Source organism: Ammodytes marinus, assembly GCF_949987685.1.
Source record: "Ammodytes marinus genome assembly, chromosome: 1".
Lineage (NCBI taxonomy): Eukaryota > Metazoa > Chordata > Actinopteri > Uranoscopiformes > Ammodytidae > Ammodytes > Ammodytes marinus.
In genome coordinates, this window is record NC_137230.1 from 37562020 (window position 1) to 37588622 (window position 26603).

A 26603-nucleotide genomic window follows, 5' to 3' on the forward strand; every position below is an offset into this window, starting at 1 on the left:
CCCCTTGGCGGTATGTTGCTTTGTTTTGTGTGTGTGTGTGTGTGTGTGTGTGTGTGTGTGTGTGTGTGTGTGTGTGTGTTGCATTGTACAGTGTTGACTGTTATGGTTGCAGCAGGAGTGAAGGAGCCTTTAACTTCATGTGTTTTATATTCTTTTAGTGCTTGATAAAATGTCTCTATGCAGGAAACATCCTGTGTCACTCAAACACTTTTAGAGGAAACATTTGAACCGGGAGGTGACAGAGAGTGACCTAGTCTCCTCTTTGACTGTGACCATTGTTCTCACAGTCACATGTTGACGTGAAGGTACCAATTAAATAAAAACCCGATGAGCCAAACACACTCAGGAATTTTTCTAGAGAATTTCCTTGAATTTTCAAAACCCACACACACACACACACACATACACACACACACACACACACACACACACACACACACACACAGTCACACAGACAGACACACACACAGTGTCTTCTTTTAAGTCTAAAAATAACTAAATTTAACGTTGCAGAAAGAGAAATAAAAATTGTGAAAGTGTTCAATGGCGACCTTATAGTGCAATAACAATGGGATGAGTAGTAATAATGTTTATCAGTTTTATTTGTTTAGCCCAATATCACAAATAGACATTTGCCTCAGTGGGCCTTACATTCCATACAGTATGACACCCTGCCCTTATCTATCTATCTATCTATCTATCTATCTATCTATCTATCTATCTATCTATCTATCTGTCTGTCTGTCTGTCTGTCTGTCTGTCTGTCTGTCTGTCTGTCTGTCTGTCTGTCTGTCTGTCTGTCTGTCTGTCTGTCTTTCCGTCCGTCCGTCCGTCCGTCCGTCCGTCCGTCCGTCCGTCCGTCCGTCCATCTATCTATCTATCTATCTATCTATCTATCTATCTATCTATCTATCTATCTATCTATCTATCTATCTATCTATCTATCTATCTATCTATCTATCTATCTATCTATCTATCTATCTATCTATCTATCTATCTATCTATCTATCTATCTATCTATCTATCTATCTATCTATCTATCTATCTATCTATCTGCCCTTAGACCCTTACACATGTACACATGACCTCGGATGCACACAAAAGACAATTATTTTTTGGGTCAAAGAAAAAGGTTAAAAGTACAAATCTAAAATGAGAATTCTCTATTTCGTTTCAAAGTCAGTTGCAGCTTTCAGGAGCATTGGAGACATTGGGCACACACACACACACACACACACACACACACACACACACACACACACACACACACACACACACACACACACACACACACACAGGTGAATCACAATAGGGAGGGAGCATGACAGCTATATATATATATATATATATATATATATATATATATATATATGACAGCCATGACAGCTATATATATATATATACTGAATGTGTGGTGATGTATTTACCTGCACAGCCCCCTCCCCTTGGCGGTATGTTGCTTTGTTTTGTGTGTGTGTGTGTGTGTGTGTGTGTGTGTGTGTGTGTGTGTGTGTGTGTGTGTGTGTGTGTGTGTGTGTGTTGCATTGTACAGTGTTGACTGTTATGGTTGCAGCAGGAGTCAAGGAGCCTTTAACTTCATGTGTTTTATATTCTTTTAGTGCTTGATAAAATGTCTCTATGCAGGAAACATCCCGTGTCACTCAAACACTTTTAGAGGAAACATTTGAACCGGGCGGTGACAGAGAGTGACCTAGTCTCCTCTTTGACTGTGACCATTGTTCTCACAGTCACATGTTGACGTGAAGGTACCAATTAAATAAAAACCTGATGAGCCAAACACACTCAGGAATTTTTCTCGAGAACACACACACACACACACACACACACACACACACACACACACACACACACACACACACACACATGCACACACACACAGACAGACAGACACACACACACACAGACACACACACACACACACACACACACACACACACACACACACACACACACACACACACACACACACACACAGTGTCTTCTTTTAAGTCTAAAAATAACTAAATTTAACGTTGCAGAAAGAGAAATAAAAATGTTGAAAGTGTTCAATGGCGACCTTATAGTGCAATAACAATGGGATGAGTAGTAATAATGTATATCAGTTTTATTTGTTTAGCCCAATATCACAAATAGACATTTGCCTCAGTGGGCCTTACATTCCATACAGTATGACTCCCTGCCCTTATCTATCTATCTATCTATCTATCTATCTATCTATCTATCTATCTATCTATCTATCTATCTATCTATCTATCTATCTATCTATCTATCTATCTATCTATCTATCTATCTATCTATCTATCTATCTGTTTCTTGAAGTGTGTGTGTGTGTGTGTGTGTGTGTGTGTGTGTGTGTGTGTGTGTGTGCAACAAAAAATCCATCAATTTATTTCAAACAAGGCGACAGTCTATCTATCTATCTATCTATCTATCTATCTATCTATCTATCTATCTATCTATCTATCTATCTATCTATCTATCTATCTATCTATCTATCTATCTATCTATCTGTCTATCTGTCTATCTATCTATCTATCTATCTATCTATCTATCTATCTATCTATCTATCTATCTATCTATCTATCTATCTATCTATCTATCTATCTATCTATCTATCTGCCCTTAGACCCTTACACATGTACACATGACCTCGGATGCACACAAAAGACAATCATTTTTTGGGACAAAGAAAAAGGTTAAAAGTACAAATCTAAAATGAGAATTCTCTATTTCATTTCAAAGTCAGCTGCAGCTTTCAGGAGCATTGGAGACATTGGGCACACACACACACACACACACACACACACACACACACACACACACACACACACACACACACACACACACACACACACACAGGTGAATCACAATAGGGAGGGAGCATGACAGCTATATATATATATATACTGAATGTGTGGTGATGTATTTACCTGCACAGCCCCCCCCCCTTGGCGGTATGTTGCTTTGTTTTGTGTGTGTGTGTGTGTGTGTGTGTGTGTGTGTGTGTGTGTGTGTGTGTGTTGCATTGTACAGTGTTGACTGTTATGGTTGCAGCAGGAGTGAAGGAGCCTTTAACTTCATGTGTTTTATATTCTTTTAGTGCTTGATAAAATGTCTCTATGCAGGAAACATCCTGTGTCACTCAAACACTTTTAGAGGAAACATTTGAACCGGGAGGTGACAGAGAGTGACCTAGGCTCCTCTTTGACTGTGACCATTGTTCTCACAGTCACATGTTGACGTGAAGGTAAGTCTTTTTATTTCCCTGTTTGTAGTGGGCCAAAGCCAATTAAATAAAAACCTGCTGAGCCAAACACACTCAGGAATTTTTTTAGAGAACACACACACACACACACACACACACACACACACACACACACACACACACACACACACACACACACACACACACACACACACACACACACACACACACACACACACACACACACACACACACACACACACACACACACACACACACACCTAAACAGAGGAGGTTATTTAAGGTCACTGTTGTCCTCGGGGAAATGCAATCGACTGGTTTGGGACATTTGAGTCCGAAAACAAACTAGAGATTTTTTTTTCTGTAAGCACTAGTTCAGTTAAGTTAATTTTAATTCAATGTTGTCAATTGTAAACAGCGCACATTGACATTTTTTCTTTTCTCATCTCATCATCTCCCCTCTCAAGTCCCCACACTCCAGAGGGGGTCAGAGCACAGGGTCAGCCATAGTACAGACAGACAGGCAGACAGACAGACAGACAGACAGACAGACAGACAGACAGACAGACAGACAGACAGACAGACAGACACACTCCAGAGGGGGTCAGAGCGCAGGGTCAGCCATAGTACAGACAGACAGACAGACAGACAGACAGACAGACAGACAGACAGACAGACAGACAGACAGACAGACACACTCCAGAGGGGGTCCTCACACAGGGTCAGCCATAGTACAGCGCCCCTTGAGCAGTTTGGGGGTTAAGTGTCTTGTTCAAGGACACAATGGTAGAGATGGTGGGCACCGTAGATGTAATAGCAGCCACCACTAGTTTTACTACTAACACCCTCCTGTCTGGTGCCCCTCTTTCCTCTAGGACATCCTACCACCCCTTAGATTTATTTAAAAAAAAAAAAATCCCGGTAAAGGGTTTTTACTGGGAGTTTTTTCTCAGCCGAGCTAAGGGTGTAAGGGCAGGGTGTCATATTGTATCATATTGTATGGAATGTAAAGACCACTGAGGCAAATGTCTATTTGTGATTTTGGTGTTGACCTGGTGTTTTGAATGCTGGATGACAAAACATGCTGTTCTGCGTGTGTGAAGAGGAAACACTGGAACATATCGGTGACAGAGAGGGATCTAGTTTCTTCTCAGACTATCGATGCCATTCCGAGGAAATGTTTTCAACCAGCAAGTCACACACATTGAATAAGTGCCAGCATGTCTACGTGTGTCACGTGTTACCGGCTTGAGTTAAGAAACACCCAGTGATCAATATAAGAGCGGCTGCCTCAGCTCATAGGTACCACAAGTGCCACAGGTGCTACAGGTGAACAGGTTAACAGACAGACAGGTAGACTCCTTCCCATCGCAGACGGACTGCAGCGACCACCACCATGACACCAGCCTTCATCATCCTCCTCTGCGTCGCGCTCACGGTATTTACACTTTTCAACTCATTTGTGATTTTCTCTACTTATGACATCTATTGCAGCATGTCCGTCCTGGGAGAGGGATCCCTTACTCTGTCGACTCTCCCTGAGATTTCAAAATTTTAATCCCGGTAAAGGTTTTTTTCACTGGGAGTTTTTTCTCAGCCGAGCTAAGGGCAGAGGGTGTCGTACTGCATGGAATGTAAAGCCCACTGAGGCAAATGTCTCTTTGTGATATTGGGCTATACAAATAAAACTGATTTGCTTTGATTAACCCTTCTATTTTGATAGAGTCAAACTACCCGTTTTCAACTTCAGATATGCAAAAAAAGCCATTTAATTTCGTAAAATCTATATAAACAAACATATAACTTTTTTGTTTATAGGCCTTCAGAATTTACTTAAATGGTCTTAAAACTATACAAGTGGAGTCCATTTACCATTTATGTCACTATTAAAACATTATTTTTTCTCTTTTGGATTTCTCCATGCAGGTTGATTCACAAACGACCCCAGGTAAGAAAAAAGTTCCTTCTATGCCGTCACACTGTGGGCCAAATGCTAAGATCAAAATCCAGAGGCTTCAGCTGCTGAAGCACAAAGTTATGAGTCTAGTTGTTCAGACTGACAGTGTGAGGATAATTGTATACTCTTTTGCATTTTACACTTATAGGGGAGAGTGGGGTAAAGTGAGATGCTTTTTACATTTGCTCCCCTCTGTTGGGAATTCATAAGGGGTAGATTTGGTCAAAGTCAAGAATATTATTAATTTCATGGAAATCATAATATTAAGATTTTTTTTAAATTAATGATCAATTTAATTAGTCCAGCTAATCAAATTACTTATTAATACCTACGGAGCACCACCCTTTGAAAAAGGGAACTTTGAATCAAATAAGAAAAACAGTCTCATAATGTTAAAGGGATTTACCTTGAAAATGTCAAAGTTGGTTACAATGTACATTTAAGATAATGAAGGAGTGAATGTTCGAGCATAAACCTTATTTACCAGCCATTAGTGAAATACAAGACACAAATATCACAGACACTGCTTCTTAAAATCAAAATGTAAGGGTTTATTTACTTAGGCAAGTTGATTAAAACGATACACATAAGTCAATAACCATGAACTAATCTAATTTAAGAAAGCAGACATAGCACAAGCAATAATAAGAACAGCTTAGATTATAAACGTATTTCTATCTATGTGCGGGTGTGTGCACATGTGTAGTGTGTGTGTGTGTGTGTGTGTGTGTGTGTGTGTGTGTGTGTGTGTGTGTGTGTGTGTGTGTGTGTGTGTGTGTGTGTGTGTGTGTGTGTGTGTGTGTGTGTGTGTGTGTGTGTGTGTGACACAGAGGAATGTCACTTTAGAATTTAGATTGACGTCACGCGAGGGTTTGAGGTGGCTTTTACACCACGGGTAGATCAATTGCTAAAAGCAATGTGGTGGACAACTTCTGAAAGTTGAATATTCTACCTTTAATGAGTAGGGGAACTAGCATGCAAAGCATGTATGTGACCTACTGCTTCAATCAAACACACACTGACACTCGTGAGTTCCCCCTCAAGTATTCTTCATGAATACATGAGTGTTGAGTTTCTGTAATTTTAAAGTTAAGATCGCGTGAAGACAAACCCAAAGTCTCCCCGCATCATCCTTTATCATTCTTATGTGTTTGATTGAAGCAGTAGGTCACATACATGCTTTGCATGCTACTTCCCTTCTGATTAAAGGTAGAATACTCAACTTTCAGAAGTTGTCCACCACATTGATCTACCCGGGGCGTAAACACCACCTCAAACTCTCGCGAGAGTTCCCATCTAAATTTTAAAGTGACATTCCTCTGTCACACACACACACACACACGCACACACACACGCACACACACACACACACACACACACTACACATGTGCACACACACACACACACACTACACATGTGCACACACACACACACACACACTACACGTGTGTGCACACACACACACACACACACACACTACACATGTGCACACACACACACACACACACACACACACACACACACACACACATTCTCACACACGCACACGCACACACGCACGCACGCACGCACGCACACACACACACACACACACACATTCTCACACACGCACACACACACACACACACGCGCACACACACACACACACACACACACACACACACACACTACACATGTGCACACACCCGCACATAGATAGAAATACATGGGTTTGATTCTAAACTGTTCTTATTATTGCTTGTGCTATGTCTGCTTTCTTAAATTAGATTAGTTCATGGTTATTGACTTATGTGTATCGTTTTCATCAACTTGCCTAAGTAAATAAACCCTTACATTTTGATTTTAAGAAGCAGTGTCTGTGATATTTGTGTCTTGTATTTCACTAATGGCTGGTAAATAAGGTTTATGCTCGAACATTCACTCCTTCATTATCTTAAATGTACATTGTAACCAACTTTGACATTCTCAAGATAAATCCCTTTAACATTATGAGACTGTTTTTCTGATTTGGTACAGAGTTCCCTTTTTAGGTATTAATTAGTCATTTGATTAGCTGGACTAATTAAATTGATCATTAATTAACAATTTCTCTTAATATTATAATTTCCTTGAAATTAATAATATTCTTGACTTTGACCAAATCTACCCCTCTGCATTTGTTTTATTGGGATCATTCATTGAATGAAGACATATTACTTAGAGTCCATTGATGTTAAAGGTCACTCTCCTGTCCCCCACATACATACCTGCCAAACCATGCCCTTGCTGACACCCCTTCAACCATTCAACCCCCACCTCCGGCCCGCATTGTCTCTATTCAAACTAGTCTCCTTGCTACCTTTAAATATAATGGATTCATAAAAGAGGGCATAGACACTGTCTCACCTTACCCCACCGCCACAATTTGAGAAAAAAACTACCTCTCTTAGCAATTCAGGCTAAACTTCAGTTAGCATCATCACATGGTTTGTTGGTAGTTCATCAACATGTATGATAGAAGTTTTTCTACCTGAATCAATTTGCTTTGGCACAACAATCGATTAAGTTGACAGCAAGACAATTTACTTTTACATGCAAAAAAGAAATTTTTGTGAAAAAAACATGCTATTCATCACAAGTAGCCCATCTTTACTCTGATTTGTACCAAACATAATAGGTATCTTCCTCAGTGTGATAAGGAAATATACATTTAAGGCATTACTTTTTGTTGAGATAATTTTTTTAAACCAAGTGAAAATGAAGCCAAAGTATTAACAGTTTAAAAGGATATTGAGGATGTTTTGAAGTGGTTGTATGGGATACTTCGGCATAGTAAGTGTGTTAACTTGTGAAGATGGGAGAGATGTTGCTGTAGCAGATGTCAGCATTGTACTGTTGCAGAGGGGCCCAGCCCAAAAAGTTTGTCCACCAAATAAATGAAGGCTTGCCTAACTCCTAAATATCAGTTTAATTGTATGCTAAACTGAGATTGTTTCCTCAGCATTATTTTGACACCAGATAGCCCTTTATTTTTGCCAATCAGCTGCTCGACTCAGAGCTACTGCGGATTCCTGAAGAAGAGACAAGAAATCAAAAACGAATATCTGTCTGGCTGCAAACTCAAGCTGTGGGAAAAAATCTCAGTTTGGCTTGCAATTGAACAGAAATTTAGGTTTTAGGTTAGCATTGATATATGTGGTGAAAAAACGTTTTTCTTCTGGCCCCCTCTGCAACAGTACAATGCTGACTTCTGCTACAGTAACCTCCCCCCTAAACTCTTTATAATGATTGTGCTGATCACCATCTCCATAAGGTAACAGACTAACTGTGCCTCAGTACTCAATTCAACCCTACTTCAAAAATGAACTATCCCTTAAGTAATGTCAAACTGATGAAATTGATCATTTTGCTTATTGCTGGTGAAATCAAAACCTGCTGTTGCAATGTCGGTTGAAAGAGATTTTGCTTTGACTTCAAACATTAATTGGCTCACCTGCTCCATTACCACCAGGTTCTCGAGTGAGGCTGGTCGGCTCCAACAGTAGCTGCTCTGGCAGAGTGGAAGTCCTCCATAACGGCCAGTGGGGGACAGTGTGTGACGACCTCTGGGAGCTGAGTGATGCTAATGTGGTCTGTCGACAGATTGGCTGTGGCAGGGCTCGGTCAGCTCCACATTTTGCACATTTTGGACAGGGAAGCGGACAAATCTGGCTAGATGATCTCCAGTGTTCAGGAAATGAGTCATCGCTAACAGACTGTAGACATCTGGGACTAGGCAGACACAACTGTAGACATCAGGAAGACGCTGGTGTTATTTGTGAAGGTAAATGTCTATACATAGGGGAGAGTGGGGTGAAGTGAGCTAAAATGATTTATCAGTAACATTTACACATTTCCCATTAATTTAGGATGTTTCCTATCAATGGATATTATCAGAATTTATTCAGGACGAAGGGCAGTGAAAATATGATTGTTTAAAAAAAAGTTGTCTTGTGTCACTTTACCCCAGTTTAGGGGTAAACTGAGGGTAAACTGAGACAGACCAAAGAAATCAAGGGGGTAAACTGATCCACTTACTTTTTCCACTCTGTAACATGCTTACAACAGCACAATGAGGTCCTCTCCCTCATGGCCAAGGGGAAATGGGAGGGGTTTGAAAACATAATGCTCACATGACCAAAAATGTGTTCTGTTACCTAGATACAGAGGGTGTCTCACATTACCCCATGTCTCACATTACCTCGTTCTCCCCTACAGTAAGCACAGTGCAGTTGGTTTTCATCACATATGACCTGAGAAAGTATCAAAGCACTAATTTGATATCTTACAGAATGGTTGTATTTGTGTCCAACAAAAAGCTACATTTTCATCACAAGTAGCCTATCTTTACTCCGATGTGTACCAAACATAATAGGTATCTTCTTCCAGTGTGATAAGGAAATATACATTTAAGATATTACTTTTTGTTGAGACCATTTTTTTAAACCAAGTGAAAATGAAGCCAAAGTATTAACAGTTTAAAGGGATATTCAGGATGTTTTGAAGTGGTTGTATGGGATGCTTCGGCATAGTAAGTGTGTTAACTTGTGAAAATGGGAGAGATGTTGCTGTAGCAGAAGTCAACATTGTACTGTTGCAGAGGGGCCCAGCCTAAAAAGTTTGTCCACCAAATATATGAATGCTTGCCTAACCCCTAAATATCAGTTCAATTGTATGCTAAACTGAGATTGTTTCCACAGCTTTATTTTGACACCAGATAGCCCTTTATTTATGCCAATCAGCTGCTCGACTCAGAGCTACTGCGGATTACTCAAGAAGAGACAAGAAATCAAAAACGAATATCTGTCTGGCTGCAAACTCAAGCTGTGGGAAAAATCTCAGTTTGGATTGCAATTGAACAGAAATTTAGGCTTTAGGTTAGCATTGATATATTAGGCCTTTCACACCAAAAAGAACCATGAGCCAGTTCCGGGCTGGTGCTGGGGCCAGTTCAAAACTGGTTACAGCCTTATCCCAGTTATGAACCGGTTGGTTTCACAACGACCAGAGCCAGCCATGGAGCCGGCAAGAGAGCAACGTCATGACGTCACTGTAAACGTGTGTGTACGTCGCCCGACGCCGCTGCTCTTGTGGCTAACGCTAAAGCTACCGCTAGCTTTAAGCACAACAACAGCGGCGAATACGTCTTAATTTTACACGTGTTGGCTCTCACTTTATCTGTGTGTGCGTGTGTGTCTCCGTTTGTCGCGCTGCTCGGCTCAGTGGGCTCTGTGTTTATATGTCCATGCTGTGAAGGTGCTGCCTGCTTCAGCATTTACTTTCATGTTACTTCAAAATAAAAGCCAACTCACGTTTGTCCAGTGAAATGTTAATGTGAAGCCAAGTGAAATGCTTTTAATGTGAAGCCGCAGCCTTAATGCTCTATTTGTAACTTAACTGCTGCGCGCTGATCTAAAGATAGTGTTTTTCAATATAGAAAGCCGTGTCTCTGGCATTACCGGTGGTGACACAAGTTTATTTTGCTAAAACAGGACCCATACAGCGTATTTTCGCCGGTCAATTTGATCGCTACGTTCGGTATTTATGTTATGTTTACGTCTCGTAGTAGCGGTGTTTTTAAATATGGAGGGCATGAGGTTTGAGTTGGTCTGGTTGGTCATGATAATCCCTCCCCCGGCCGCTGGCGCAAGCACTTCTTACCTCAAACCCTGCTCAATCCTGGGGTTTGAGTTGAACCGGTTTTTACAGCCCGGAGCCAACTCTCTGGCGTTGTGAAACCAAAACACTGGCTCTAACTCTGAACTAGCCCGGAACTAGCTCCGATTTTGCGGCGGTGTGAAAGGCCTATATGTGGTGAAAAAACGTTTTTCTTCTGGACCCCTCTGCAACAGTACATTTCTGAATTCTGCTGCAGTAACCTCCCCCCTAAACTCTTTATAATGATTGTGCTGATCACCATCTCCATAAGGTAACAGACTAACTATGCCTCAGTACTCAATTCAACCCTACTACAAAAATGAACTATCCCTTAAGTAATGTCAAACTGATGAAATTGATCATTTTGCTTATTGCTGGTGAAATCAAAACCTGCTGTTGCATTGTCGGTTGAAAGAGATTTTGCTTTGACTTCAAACATTAATTGGCTCACCTGCTCCATTACCACCAGGTTCTCGAGTGAGGCTGGTCGGCTCCAGCAGTAGATGCTCTGGCAGAGTGGAAGTCCTCCATAACGGCCGGTGGGGGACAGTGTGTGATGACCAGTGGGACCTGAGGGATGCTAATGTGGTCTGTCGACAGATTGGCTGTGGCAGGGCTCGGTCAGCTCCAGGAGGTGCACGTTTTGGACAGGGACGTGGACAAATCTGGCTAGATGATCTCCAGTGTTCAGGAACTGAGTCATCGCTAACAAGCTGCAGACATCGGGGACTAGGCGTACACAACTGTGTACATCATGAAGACGCTGGTGTTATTTGTGCAGGTAAATGTCTATACATAGGGGAGAGTGGGGGGAAGTGAGCTAAAATGATTTATCAGTAACATTTACACATTTCCCATTAATTCAGGATGTTTCCTATCAATGGAAATTATCAGAATGTATTCAGGACGAAGGGCAGTGAAAACATGATTGTTTGAAAAAAAGTTTTCTTGTGTCTCACTTTACCCCAGCTTAGGGGTAAACTAAGACAGACCAGAGAAATCAAGGGGGTAAACTGATCCACTTACTTTTTCCACTCTGTAACATGCTTACAACAGCACAATGAGGTCCTCTCCCTCATGGCCAAGGGGAAATGGGAGGGGCTTGAAAACATAATGCTCACATGACCAAAAATGTGTTCCATTACCTAGATACAGGGGGTGTCTCACATTACCCCATGTCTCACATTACCTCGTTCTCCCCTACAGTAAGCACAGTGCAGTTGGTTTTCATCACATATGACCTGAGAAAGTATCAAAGCACTAATTTGATATCTTACAGAATGGTTGTATTTGTGTCCAACAAAAAGCTACATTTTCATCACAAGTAGCCCATCTTTACTCCGATTAGTACCAAACATAATAGGTATCTTCCTCAGTGTGATAAGGAAATATACATTTAAGACATTACTTTTTGTTGAGATCATTTTTTTAAACCAAGTGAAAATGAAGCCAAAGTATTAACAGTTTAAAGGGATATTCAGGATGTTTTGAAGTGGTTGTATGGGATACTTCGGCATAGTAAGTGTGTTAACTTGTGGAAATGGGAGAGATGTTGCTGTAGCAGAAGTCAACATTGTACTGTTGCAGAGGGGGCCAGCCCAAAAAGTTTTTCCACCAAATATATGAAGGCTTGCCTTAGCCCTAAATATCAGTTCAATTGTATGCTAAACTGAGATTGTCTCCACAGCTTTATTTTGACACCAGATAGCCCTTTATTTATGCCAATCAGCTGCTCGACTCAGAGCTACTGCAGATTACTCAAGAGGAGACAAGAAATCAAAAACAAATATCTGTCTGGCTGGAAACTCAAGCTGTGGGAAAAATCTCAGTTTAGCTTGCAATTGAACAGAAATTTAGGTTTTAGGTTAGCATTGATATATGTGGTGAAAAAAGTTTTTCTTCTGGTCCCCTCTGCAACAGTACAATGCTGACTTCTGCTACAGTAACCTCCCCCCTAAACTCTTTATAATGATTGTACTGATCACCATCTCCATAAGGTAACAGACTAACTACGCCTCAGTACTTCATTCAACCCTATTTGATAAATTAAGTATCCCTTAAGTAATGTCAAACTGCTGAAATTGATCATGTTGCTTATTGCTGGTGAAATCAAAACCTGCTGTTGCAATGTCGGTTGAAAGAGATTTTGCTTTGACTTCAAACAGAAATTGGCTCATCAGTTTCTACAACCACACCTGCTCCAACACCAACAACACCACCAGGTTCTCCAGTGAGGCTGGTCGGCTCCAACAGTAGCTGCTCTGGCAGAGTGGAAGTCTTCCATAACGGCCAGTGGGGGACAGTGTGTGACGACCTCTGGGGGCTGAGTGATGCTAATGTGGTCTGTCGACAGATTGGCTGTGGCAGGGCTCGGTCAGCTCCACATTTTGCACATTTTGGACAGGGAAGCGGACAAATCTGGCTAGATGATCTCCAGTGTTCAGGAAATGAGTCATCGCTAACAGACTGTAGACATCTGGGACTAGGCAGACACAACTGTAGACATCAGGAAGACGCTGGTGTTATTTGTGAAGGTAAATGTCTATACATAGGGGAGAGTGGGGTGAAGTGAGCTAAAATGATTTATCAGTAACATTTACACATTTCCCATTAATTTAGGATGTTTCCTATCAATGGATATTATCAGAATTTATTCAGGACGAAGGGCAGTGAAAATATGATTGTTTAAAAAAAAGTTGTCTTGTGTCACTTTACCCCAGCTTAGGGGTAAACTGAGGGTAAACTGAGACAGACCAAAGAAATCAAGGGGGTAAACTGATCCACTTACTTTTTCCACCCTTAAACTACCATAACAACACATGTTTTAACAGTAAGAATCCTGACAGCTAGCTTGAAAACTACATATTTCAGAACTAATGTCGGACTAGTAACAGAATCATGGTGGTCAATGAAGCAATTTTTTTCTTCTAAACACATCAAAGTAGGGGAGAGCGGGGTAAAGTGAGAAACATTTTACATTTGCTCCCCTCTAAGCGACCTACAAGGATTTATCAGTCAAATTTACCCATTCCCCGTTAATTCAAGTTGTTTCCTTTATTTTTGCCAATCAGCTGCTTGACTCAGATTTACTGCGGATTACTCAAGAAGAGATAAGAAATCAAAAACAAATATCTGTCTGGCTGCAAACTCAAGCTGTGGGAAAAATCTCAGTTTGGCTTGCAATTGAACGGAAATTTAGGTTTTATGTTAGCATTGATATATGTGGTGAAAAAACGTTTTTCTTCTGGCCCCCTCTGCAACAGTACAATGCTGACTTCTGCTACAGTAACCTCCCCCCTAAACTCTTTATAATGATTGTACTGATCACCATCTCCATAAGGTAACAGACTAACTACGCCTCAGTACTTCATTCAACCCTATTTAATAAATTAAGTATCCCTTAAGTAATGTCAAACTGCTGAAATTGATCATGTTGCTTATTGCTGGTGAAATCAAAACCTGCTGTTGCAATGTCGGTTGAAAGAGATTTTGCTTTGACTTCAAACATTAATTGGCTCACCTGCTCCATTACCACCAGGTTCTCGAGTGAGGCTGGTCGGCTCCAACAGTAGCTGCTCTGGCAGAGTGGAAGTCTTCCATAACGGCCGGTGGGGGACAGTGTGTGATGACCTCTGGGGGCTGAGTGATGCTAATGTGGTCTGTCGACAGATTGGCTGTGGCAGGGCTCGGTCAGCTCCACATTTTGCACATTTTGGACAGGGAAGCGGACAAATCTGGCTAGATGATCTCCAGTGTTCAGGAAATGAGTCATCGCTAACAGACTGTAGACATCTGGGACTAGGCAGACACAACTGTAGACATCAGGAAGACGCTGGTGTTATTTGTGAAGGTAAATGTCTATACATAGGGGAGAGTGGGGTGAAGTGAGCTAAAATGATTTATCAGTAACATTTACACATTTCCCATTAATTTAGGATGTTTCCTATCAATGGATATTATCAGAATTTATTCAGGACGAAGGGCAGTGAAAATATGATTGTTTAAAAAAAAGTTGTCTTGTGTCACTTTACCCCAGCTTAGGGGTAAACTGAGGGTAAACTGAGACAGACCAAAGAAATCAAGGGGGTAAACTGATCCACTTACTTTTTCCACCCTTAAACTACCATAACAACACATGTTTTAACAGTAAGAATCCTGACAGCTAGCTTGAAAACTACATATTTCAGAACTAATGTCGGACTAGTAACAGAGTCATGGTGGTCAATGAAGCAATTTTTTTCTTCTAAACACATCAAAGTAGGGGAGAGCGGGGTAAAGTGAGAAACATTTTACATTTGCTCCCCTCTAAGCGACCTACAAGGATTTATCAGTCAAATTTACCCATTCCCCGTTAATTCAAGATGTTTCCTTTATTTTTGCCAATCAGCTGCTTGACTCAGATTTACTGCGGATTACTCAAGAAGAGACAAGAAATCAAAAACAAATATCTGTCTGGCTGCAAACTCAAGCTGTGGGAAAAATCTCAGTTTGGCTTGCAATTGAACAGAAATGTAGGTTTAGGTTAGCATTGATATATGTGGTGAAAAAACGTTTTTCTTCTGGCCCCCTCTGCAACAGTACAATGCTGACTTCTGCTACAGTAACCTCCCCCCTAAACTCTTTATAATGATTGTGCTGATCACCATCTCCATAAGGTAACAGACTAACTGTGCCTAAGTTCTCCATTGAACCCTATTTAATAAATTAACTATCCCTTAAGTAATGTCAAACTGATGAAATTGATCATGTTGCTTATTGTTGGTGGAATCAAAACCTGCTGTTGCAATGTCGGTTGAAAGAGATTTTGCTTTGACTTCAAACAGAAATTGGCTCATCAGTTTCTACAACCACACCTGCTCCAACACCAACAACACCACCAGGTTCTCCAGTGAGGCTGGTCGGCTCCAGCAGTAGCTGCTCTGGCAGAGTGGAAGTCTTCCATAACGGCCAGTGGGGGACAGTGTGTGACGACCTCTGGGGGCTGAGTGATGCTAATGTGGTCTGTCGACAGATTGGCTGTGGCAGGGCTCGGTCAGCTCCACAACTTGCACATTTTGGACAGGGAAGCGGACAAATCTGGCTAGATGATCTCCAGTGTTCAGGAAATGAGTCATCGCTAAAAGACTGTAGACATCTGGGACTAGGCAGACACAACTGTAGACATCAGGAAGACGCTGGTGTTATTTGTGAAGGTAAATGTCTATACATAGGGGAGAGTGGGGTGAAGTGAGCTAAAATGATTTATCAGTAACATTTACACATTTCCCATTAATTTAGGATGTTTCCTATCAATGGATATTATCAGAATTTATTCAGGACGAAGGGCAGTGAAAATATGATTGTTTAAAAAAAAGTTGTCTTGTGTCACTTTACCCCAGCTTAGGGGTAAACTGAGGGTAAACTGAGACAGACCAAAGAAATCAAGGGGGTAAACTGATCCACTTACTTTTTCCACCCTTAAACTACCATAACAACACATGTTTTAACAGTAAGAATCCTGACAGCTAGCTTGAAAACTACATATTTCAGAACTAATGTCGGACTAGTAACAGAATCATGGTGGTCAATGAAGCAATTTTTTTCTTCTAAACACATCAAAGTAGGGGAGAGCGGGGTAAAGTGAGAAACATTTTACATTTGCTCCCCTCTAAGCGACCTACAAGGATTTATCAGTCAAATTTACCCATTCCCCGTTAATTCAAGATGTTTCCTTTATTTTTGCCAATCAGCTGCTTGACTCAGATTTACTGCGGATTACTCAAGAAGAGACAAGAAATCAAAAACAAATATCTGTCTGGCTGCAAACTCAAGCTGTGGGAAAAATCTCAGTTTGGCTTGCAATTGAACGGAAATTTAGGTTTTAGGTTAGCATTGATATATGTGGTGAAAAACGTTTTTCTTCTGGCCCCCTCTGCAACAGTACAATGCTGACTTCTGCTACAGTAACCTCCCCCCTAAACTCTTTATAATGATTGTGCTGATCACCATCTCCATAAGGTAACAGACTAACTGTGCCTAAGTTCTCCATTGAACCCTATTTAATAAATTAACTATCCCTTAAGTAATGTCAAACTGATGAAATTGATCATGTTGCTTATTGTTGGTGGAATCAAAACCTGCTGTTGCAATGTCGGTTGAAAGAGATTTTGCTTTGACTTCAAACAGAAATTGGCTCATCAGTTTCTACAACCACACCTGCTCCAACACCAACAACACCACCAGGTTCTCCAGTGAGGCTGGTCGGCTCCAGCAGTAGCTGCTCTGGCAGAGTGGAAGTCTTCCATAACGGCCAGTGGGGGACAGTGTGTGACGACCTCTGGGGGCTGAGTGATGCTAATGTGGTCTGTCGACAGATTGGCTGTGGCAGGGCTCGGTCAGCTCCACATTTTGCACATTTTGGACAGGGAAGCGGACAAATCTGGCTAGATGATCTCCAGTGTTCAGGAAATGAGTCATCGCTAACAGACTGTAGACATCTGGGACTAGGCAGACACAACTGTAGACATCAGGAAGACGCTGGTGTTATTTGTGAAGGTAAATGTCTATACATAGGGGAGAGTGGGGTGAAGTGAGCTAAAATGATTTATCAGTAACATTTACACATTTCCCATTAATTCAGGATGTTTCCTATCAATGGAAATTATCAGAATGTATTCAGGGCGAAGGGCAGTGAAAACATGATTGTTTGAAAAAAAGTTGTCTTGTGTCTCACTTTACCCCAGCTTAGGGGTAAACTAAGACAGACCAGAGAAATCAAGGGGGTAAACTGATCCACTTACTTTTTCCACTCTGAAACATGCTTACAACATCACCATGAGATCCTCTCCCTCATGGCCAAGGGGAAATGGGAGGGGCTTGAAAACACAATGCTCACATGACCAAACATGTTTTCCATTGCCTAGATACAGGGGGTGCCTCACATTACCCCATGTCTCACATTACCTCGTTCTCCCCTACAGTAAGCACAGTGCAGTTGGTTTTCATCACATATGACCTGAGAAAGTATCAAAGCACTAATTTGATATCTTACAGAATGGTTGTATTTGTGTCCAACAAAAAGCTACATTTTCATCACAAGTAGCCTATCTTTACTCTGATTTGTACCAAACATAATAGTTATCTTCCTCAGTGTGATAAGGAAATATACATTTAAGGCATTACTTTTTGTTGAGACCATTTTTTTAAACCAAGTGAAAATGAAGCCAAAGTATTAACAGTTTAAAGGGATATTCAGGATGTTTAGAAGTTCTAGTATTCGATACATCGGCATAGTAAGTGTGTCAACTTGTGAAAATGGGAGAGATGTTATTGTGGCAGAAGTCAGCATTGTACTGTTGCACAGGGGGCCAGCCCAAATTTTTTTTCCACCAAATAAATGAAGGCTTGCCTAAAACCTAAATATCAGTTCAATTGTATGCTAAAATGAGATTGTTTCCACAGCTTTATTTTGACACCAGATAGCCCTTTATTTATGCCAATCAGCTGCTCAACTCAGAGCTACTGCGGATTACTCAAGAAGAGACAAGAAATCAAAAATGAATATGTCTGGCTGCAAACTCAGGCAGAAATTTAGGTTTTAGGTTAGCATTGATAGATGTGGTGAAAAAACGTTTTTCTTCTGGCCCCCTCTGCAACAGAACAATGCTGACTTCTGCTACAGTAACCTCCCCCCTAAACTCTTTATAATGATTGTGCTGATCACCATCTCCATAAGGTAACAGACTAACTGTGCCTAAGTACTCCATTCAACCCTATTTGATAAATTAACTATCCCTTAAGTAATGTCAAACTGATGAAATTGATCATGTTGCTTATTGTTGGTGAAATCAAAACCTGCTGTTGCAATGTCGGTTGAAAGAGATTTTGCTTTGACTTCAAACAGAAATTGGCTCATCAGTTTCTACAACCACACCTGCTCCAACACCAACAACACCACCAGGTTCTCCAGTGAGGCTGGTCGGCTCCAACAGTAGCTGCTCTGGCAGAGTGGAAGTCTTCCATAACGGCCAGTGGGGGACAGTGTGTGACGACGGCTGGGGGCTGAGTGATGCTGAAGTGGTCTGTAGACAGATTGGCTGTGGCAGGGCTCGGTCAGCTCCACACCTTGCAAGTTTTGGACAGGGAAGTGGACAAATCTGGCTAGATGAACTTCAGTGTTCAGGAACTGAGTCATCGCTAACAGACTGCAGACATCGGGGACTAGGCGTACACAACTGTGGACATGATGAAGACGCTGGTGTTATTTGTGAAGGTAAATGTCTATACATAGGGGAGAGTGGGGTGAAGTGAGCTAAAATGATTTATCAGTAACATTTACACATTTACCATTAATTCAGGATGTTTCCTATCAAAGAAAATGATCAGAAAATATTCAGGATGAAGGGCAGTGAAAATATGATTGTTTAAAAGAAAGTTTTCTTGTGTCTCACTTTACCCCAGCTTAGGGGTAAACTAAGACAGACCAGAGAAATCAAGGGGGTAAACTGATCCACTTACTTTTTACACTCTGTAACATGCTTACAACAGCACAATGAGGTCCTCTCCCTCATGGCCAAGGGGAAATGGGAGGGGTTTGAAAACATAATGCTAACATGACCAAAAATGTGTTCTGTTACCTAGATACAGGGGTGTCTCACATTACCTCATGTCTCACATTACCTCATTCTCCCCTACAGTAAGCACAGTGCAGTTAGTTTTCATCACATATGACTTGAGAATCTATCAAAGCACTAATTTGATACCTTACAGAATGGTTGTATTTGTGTCCAACAAAAAGCTACATTTTCATCACAAGTAGCCCATCTTTACTCAGATTTGTACCAAACATAATAGGTATCTTCCTCAGTGTGATAATGAAATATATATTTAAGGCATTACTTTTTGTTGAGACCATTTTTTTAAACCAAGTGAAAATGAAGCCAAAGTATTGACAGTTTAAAAGGATTTCAGGATGTTTTGAAGTGGTCGTATGCGATACTTCGGCATAGTGTAAATGGGAGAGATGTTGCTGTAGCAGAAGTCAGCATTGTACTGTTGCAGAGGGGCCCAGCAGAAAAAAGTTTTTCCACCAAATAGTATATGAAGGCTTGCCTAACACCTAAATATCAGTTCAATTGTATGCTAAACTGAGATTGTTTCCAGAGCTTTATTTTGACACCAGATAGCCCTTTATTTATGCCAATCAGCTGCTCGACTCAGAGCTACTGCGGATTACTAAAGAGACAAGAAATCAAAAACGAATATCTGTCTGGCTGCAAACTCAGGCTGTGGGAAAAAATCTCAGTTTGGCTTGCAATTGAACGGAAATTTAGGTTTTAGGTTAGCATTGATAGATGTGGTGAAAAAACGTTTTTCTTCTGGCCCCCTCTGCAACAGTACAATGCTGACTTCTGCTACAGTAACCTCCCCCCTAAACTCTTTATAATGATTGTGCTTATCACCATCTCCATAAGGTAACAGACTAACTATGCCTCAGCACTCAATTCAACCCTACTACAAAAAATGAACTATCCCTTAAGTACTGTCAAACTGATGAAATTGATCATGTTGCTTATTGCTGGTGAAATCAAAACCTGCTGTTGCAATGTCGTTTGAAAGAGATTTTGCTTTGACTTCAAACAGAAAGTTCTCCAGTGAGGCTGGTCGGCTCCAGCAGTAGCTGCTCTGGCAGAGTGGAAGTCTTCCATAACGGCCAGTGGGGGACAGTGTGTGATGACCAGTGGGACCTGAGGGATGCCAATGTGGTCTGTCGACAGATTGGCTGTGGCAGGGCTCGGTCAGCTCCAGGAAGTGCACGTTTTGGACGGGGAAGCGGACAAATCTGGCTAGATGATCTCCAGTGTTCAGGAAGAGAGTCATCGCTAACAAGCTGCAGACATCTGGGACTAGGCAGACACAACTGTGTACATCAGGAAGACGCTGGTGTTATTTGTGCAGGTAAATGTCTATACATAGGGGAGAGTGGGGTGAAGTGAGCTAAAATTATTTATCAGTAACATTTACACATTTCCCATTAATTCAGGATGTCAAAGAAAATTATCAGAAAATATTCAGGATGAAGGGCAGTGAAAATATGATTCTTTAAAAAAAAGTTTTCCTGTGTCTCACTTTACCCCAGCTTAGGGGTAAACTGAGACAGACCAGAGAAATCAAATGGGTAAACTGATCCACTTACTTTTTACACTCTGTAACATGCTTACAACAGCACAATGAGGTCCTCTCCCTCATGGCCAAGGGGAAATGGGAGGGGCTTGAAAACATAATGCTAACATGACCAAAAATGTGTTCTGTTACCTAGATACAGGGGTGTCTCACATTACCTCATGTCTCACATTACCTCATTCTCCCCTACAGTAAGCACAGTGCAGTTAGTTTTCATCACATATGACTTGAGAAACTATCAAAGCACTAATTTGATACCTTACAGAATGGTTGTATTTGTGTCCAACAAAAAGCTACATTTTCATCACAAGTAGCCCATCTTTACTCCGATTTGTACCAAACATAATAGGTATCTTCCTCAGTGTGATAAGGAAATATACATTTAAGGCATTACTTTTTGTTGAGATAATTTTTTAATCCAAGTGAAAATGAAGCCAAAGCATTAAAAGTTTAAAGGGATATTGAGGATGTTTTGAAGTGGTTATATGGGATACTTCGGCATAGTAAGTGTGTTAACTTGTGAAAATGGGAGAGATGTTGCTCCAGCAGAAGTCAGCATTGTACTGTTGCAGAGGGGGCCAGCCCAAAAAGTTTTTCCACCAAATATATGAATGCTTGCCTTAAACCTAAATACCGGTTCAATTGTATGCTAAACTGAGATGGTTTCCACAGCTTTATTTTGACACCAGATAGCCCTTTATTTATGCCAATCAGCTGCTCGACTCAGATTTACTGCAAACTCAAGCTGTGGGAAAAAATCTCAGTTTGGCTTGCAATTGAACAGAAATTTAGGTTTTGGGTTAGTATCTATATATGTGGTCCCCTCTGCAACAGTACAATGCTGACTTCTGCTACAGTAACCTCCCCCCTAAACTCTTTATAATGATTCTGCTTATCACCATCTCCATAAGGTAACAGACTAACTACGCCTCAGTACTCAATTCAACCCTACTACAAAAAATGAACTATCCCTTAAGTAATGTCAAACTGATGAAATTGATCATGTTGCTTATTGCTGGTGAAATCAAAACCTGCTGTTGCAATGTCGGTTGAAAGAGATTTTGCTTTGACTTCAAACAGAAAGTTCTCCAGTGAGGCTGGTCGGCTCCAACAGTAGATGCTCTGGCAGAGTGGAAGTCTTCCATAACGGCCAGTGGGGGACAGTGTGTGACGACCTCTGGGACCTGAGGGATGCTAATGTGGTCTGTCGACAGATTGGCTGTGGCAGGGCTCGGTCAGCTCCAGGAAGTGCACGTTTTGGACGGGGAAGCGGACAAATCTGGCTAGATGATCTCCAGTGTTCAGGAACTGAGTCATCGCTAACAAGCTGCAGACATCTGGGACTAGGCGTACACAACTGTGTACATCAGGAAGACGCTGGTGTTATTTGTGCAGGTAAATGTCTATACATAGGGGAGAGTGGGGTGAAGTGAGCTAAAATGATTTATCAGTAATGTAATAGGAAAATTAAGCAAACAGTGATACGTTAATAGTAGCATCAGGTTTTATTTCAATCATATAGCAAGGATCTCTGCGGAGAGGTCACTAATACAGACACAGAGATTGTATGTGCAAGAGTGACCCCGTTTCGTTGAAGACACGGATACTTAAGCACATTGCTTTTCGACCGAAAGACAGACTAATTGTACATAATTTAACCATAGGCGTGGCTGTCCAAGTGGTCATTGGATAATCTACATTTCAGTTTTCTAGAGTCACAAACAACATGCAATATATTCAATTACACTTATAAGTCTATATAAAACAATGGTTAAGTAAGCATTCCAATATCTGAGTCCAGAGATATATCATATGCAAAATCTGCTACCACAAGTAACATTTACACATTTCCCATTAATTAAGGATGTTTCCTATCAAAGCAAATTATCAGAAATTATTCAGGATGAAGGGCAGTGAAAATATGATGTTTAAGAAAAAGTGGTCTTGTGTCTCACTTTACCCCAGCTTAGGGGTAAACTGAGACAGACCAGAGAAATCAAGGGGGTAAACTGATCCACTTACTTTTCCCACTCTGTAACATGCTTACAACAGCACAATGAGGTCCTCTCCCTCATGGCCAAGGGGAAATGGGAGGGGCTTGAAAACATATATCTCACATGACCAAAAATGTGTTCCGTTACCTAGATACAGAGGGTGTCTCACATTACCCCATGTCTCACATTAGCTCGTTCTCCCCTACAGTAAGCACAGTGCAGTTGGTTTTCATCACATATGACCTGAGAAAGTATCAAAGCACTAATTTGATATCTTACAGAATGGTTGTATTTGTGTCCAACAAAAAGCTACATTTTCATCACAAGTAGCCTATCTTTACTCTTTTTAATTTTTCCTTTATTTATCCTCGAAAGATCAGTTGAGGGGTGACCCTCATTTACTACGACGTTGAGTAAAATAACAATACACACACAAACACAATGCAAATATACAAGCTGACAAAGAGAACAATTACAACATTCAGATCAAATGGCAGAACATTGACTAACCAAAATAATTACAGATGGAGTGGGGCTGATTAAAAATATTTTGTTTAAATTTGTTAACGGATATGAGGGTATCTATTTTTATTTGATGCTGTAAGTTGTTCCAGGAGTCAAGGGGCACTGAAGCTAAAAGCTGTCTTTCCCAGCTCAGACCGGGCTTGTGGGACATAAAGCATACGCATTTCAGTGGAGCGGGTCTGATAAAGCCCATCTGAAATTTGCAGCATCTCTGTAAATAAACTAAAAAATTAACTATAAAAACTTCTTCTCATTAACAGACCAATTACACCTAGGACGTACTAGGTTTATCTTGAGTGACAAACTGAAGCAATTCTCAAAAATTTGGTCATTATTTTGTTTCTTGATCAACAAATAATTTGAACAAAAACATAAAAATCACTGATGTACCTGGATGGGCAGGCTTTTTTTCTCTCTTGCCTCGCTTTAGGTGTTTTCCCCTCCTCTTTACCTTTTATATTATGCTTGTAAAAATAATGTAAAATTGAAATTGAAGCATTTCCTTATTGCGTATAGATGTCAAGATAAATGCAGAAATGTTTTCGGTAACACTTTATAATAACTATCCGTTGTAACTTGTTAATAGATCATTAGTAAACTCTTAATTAATGATTATTAATGATTTGTTAAGTGTTTGTTAGCAGTTTGTTAAGGATTTATAACAATGGTAGATAGTTAATAGCTTAATAATTGAATCAGTTCATCTGGGAGGTAATCCGAGATACCGACGAGGCTGAAATAGGCTATAGACTATACACAGTGCATGGGCAACTGAGGGCAGCCCCATTTTCAAATATTTTTAAATAAACTCAATACACACTGTGCATGCCATGGATTTGAACGTGACATGATCAGTTAATCTCGGATTACCTCCCAGATGAACTGATTCAATTATTAAGCTATTAACTATCTACCATTGTTATAAATCCTTAACAAACTGCTAACAAACACTTAACAAATCATTAATAATCATTAATTAAGAGTTTACTAATGATCTATTAACGAGTTACAACGGATAGTTATTATAAAGTGTTACCATGTTTTCAATAAAAAAATATTTGAAACAAAAACTTCTTCTGGGTTTTCAGCGGCGTAAGGATCGGTCTGCAGTCTCCTCCAATCGGCTGTGAGTATGTTTCCGTCAATAATAACAAATATGTTGTTCATTGGAACATTCACTGTGTTTGTAATCTCCTCCTCTTTCTGTTTTCTATTCTACACACTACATCTGATCATAAAGGAATCTAGTTAGGATGCAGTAGGCATACACTTGGGACATACTTTAATGTATTTATTTCAGAGAGATTAACCCTGCGTTTCGAATCTCATACTCTTTCCTTTCTTCTACATACTACATCTGACCATAAAAATAATCTAGTTAGGATGCAGTAGGCATACTATTGGGACATACTTTAACTTATTTATTTCATCATAACATGGCGTCTTGATCTTGCCTCTTGCTTTTATATCCATCGAATCCCCGGTTGATTTCATTTCTGGTGCGCACTGGATTGTGGGTCAGAATCGGCCAAATAGCATGCTGTTTTCAACACTAACAATCTCGGCCGGATGTAGTAGACATCCAGGTATTTCTAACCATACTAAATCTGGCTACAAGAATCGGGACATCCTAAATCTTCTTTCTACCATACTAAATAGTAGATAGGGGATTGGAACGCAGCCATGGTCTTACTGTTCTGATCAATAAACGTTTCTCTGTTTGTGTCTTCAGGGTTTTGAGGAGCAGAAGACGACGTCTCAGCTTTTTACTTTTTTTCATTTTAATCATTAACAGAAAATCAACGCTGATCAATGTAACCAGATATAATCAATAGACGGGTTTACATGAATGGTAATAATAATAATAATGGATTGGATTTATATAGTTTTAGTATATTTGGAGGGATTGTAATTAAGTAAGTCAGGAACAATTAACAATTTTTGTTTTAGATACTTTTTTGGCATTTTCAAGCTTTATTAGACAGTACAGAGTTGAAATGGGGAGACGGAGATAGAGAGAGAGAGAGGGGGGGATGACCTGCAGTAAAGGTCCACGGGTCGGATTTGAACCCGCGACCACTGCAACGAAGGCCGGAGCCGATATGGTACGCGCTCTATCCACTACACCACCGGAGCGCCCCATTTTGGGCATTTTAACATCTGATCCATTCATTGTATTAAACGTCCATGTAAACAGTAAAGTTGGAATCAGCAAACAGAATTAATTCATTCTGTTTGGAGAAATATTATCCATGTTATTAATCAATCAATCCTTATAAACAGTGTGTAATTTGTGATTTGTACTATTATCTAACACACACACACACACACACACACACACACACACACTCACTCACTCACTCACTCACTCACTCACTCACTCACTCACTCACTCACTCACTCACTCACTCACTCACTCACTCACTCACTCACTCACTCACTCACACTCACTCACTCACTCACACAAATATTATCCATGTTAACTAATCAATCAATCCTTATCAACAGTGTGTAATCAACACAATTTGAAGCTGATTATTTTGTATTATTGTGATGATTAAACAATAATAAAATATATATATCGCACTTTCCATTGAGTCTGTTTTGTACCAGAGTCAAAACTTTTTTCTTATGTATTACTAGTGCAGTGCCCGAAGGAAGCAGTAGCTTATCCCTGTCAACACACCCATATGGGGCCCATGTGGGTTGTATATGGGCCAGTGAGTGGGCCCCATATGGGCTGCCCAGTTGGGGCCCAGTCAGTTTTGTCCGGGGGTTCCATAGGGGCCCCATGTGGGCAAGCCCATATGGGCTGAAGGTGGGCTTCGGGTGGGCCCTAGCTAAAACCCACATGGGCAACCCAGGTTACTCCCTTCTGGGCCCACATTAGCTGGTCCCCCATGTGGGCTGATTATGGGTCCCTGATAGTACTACCCTAGTGGTGAATTTTGGGGCTTATTTTACAGGTAGCCCAAACAGTTATTTAAACAAGTTACAATAACAAAGAGGCCAGTAATACAATTAATTACATTTTTATTTGTCA

General features: G+C 40.6%; 1 protein-coding gene across 1 annotated transcript; it reads left to right on the forward strand.

Annotated features, from left to right (window-relative positions):
• Positions 1-4643: 4643 nt before the first annotated feature.
• LOC307251872 (scavenger receptor cysteine-rich domain-containing protein DMBT1-like) lies at positions 4644-26151 on the forward strand (the record flags this gene model as incomplete). The annotated part of the gene is made up of 11 exons (XM_080029306.1): positions 4644-4685; positions 5174-5311; positions 8667-9006; positions 13046-13414; positions 14419-14730; positions 15704-16072; positions 17046-17414; positions 18763-19131; positions 20502-20816; positions 24649-24686; positions 25293-26151. 10 exons carry the CDS (start codon positions 4644-4646, stop codon positions 24654-24656), a joined length of 2631 nt encoding a protein of 876 aa, XP_079885432.1. The 3' UTR covers positions 24657-24686; positions 25293-26151.
• Between the last annotated feature and the right edge of the window lie 452 nt (positions 26152-26603).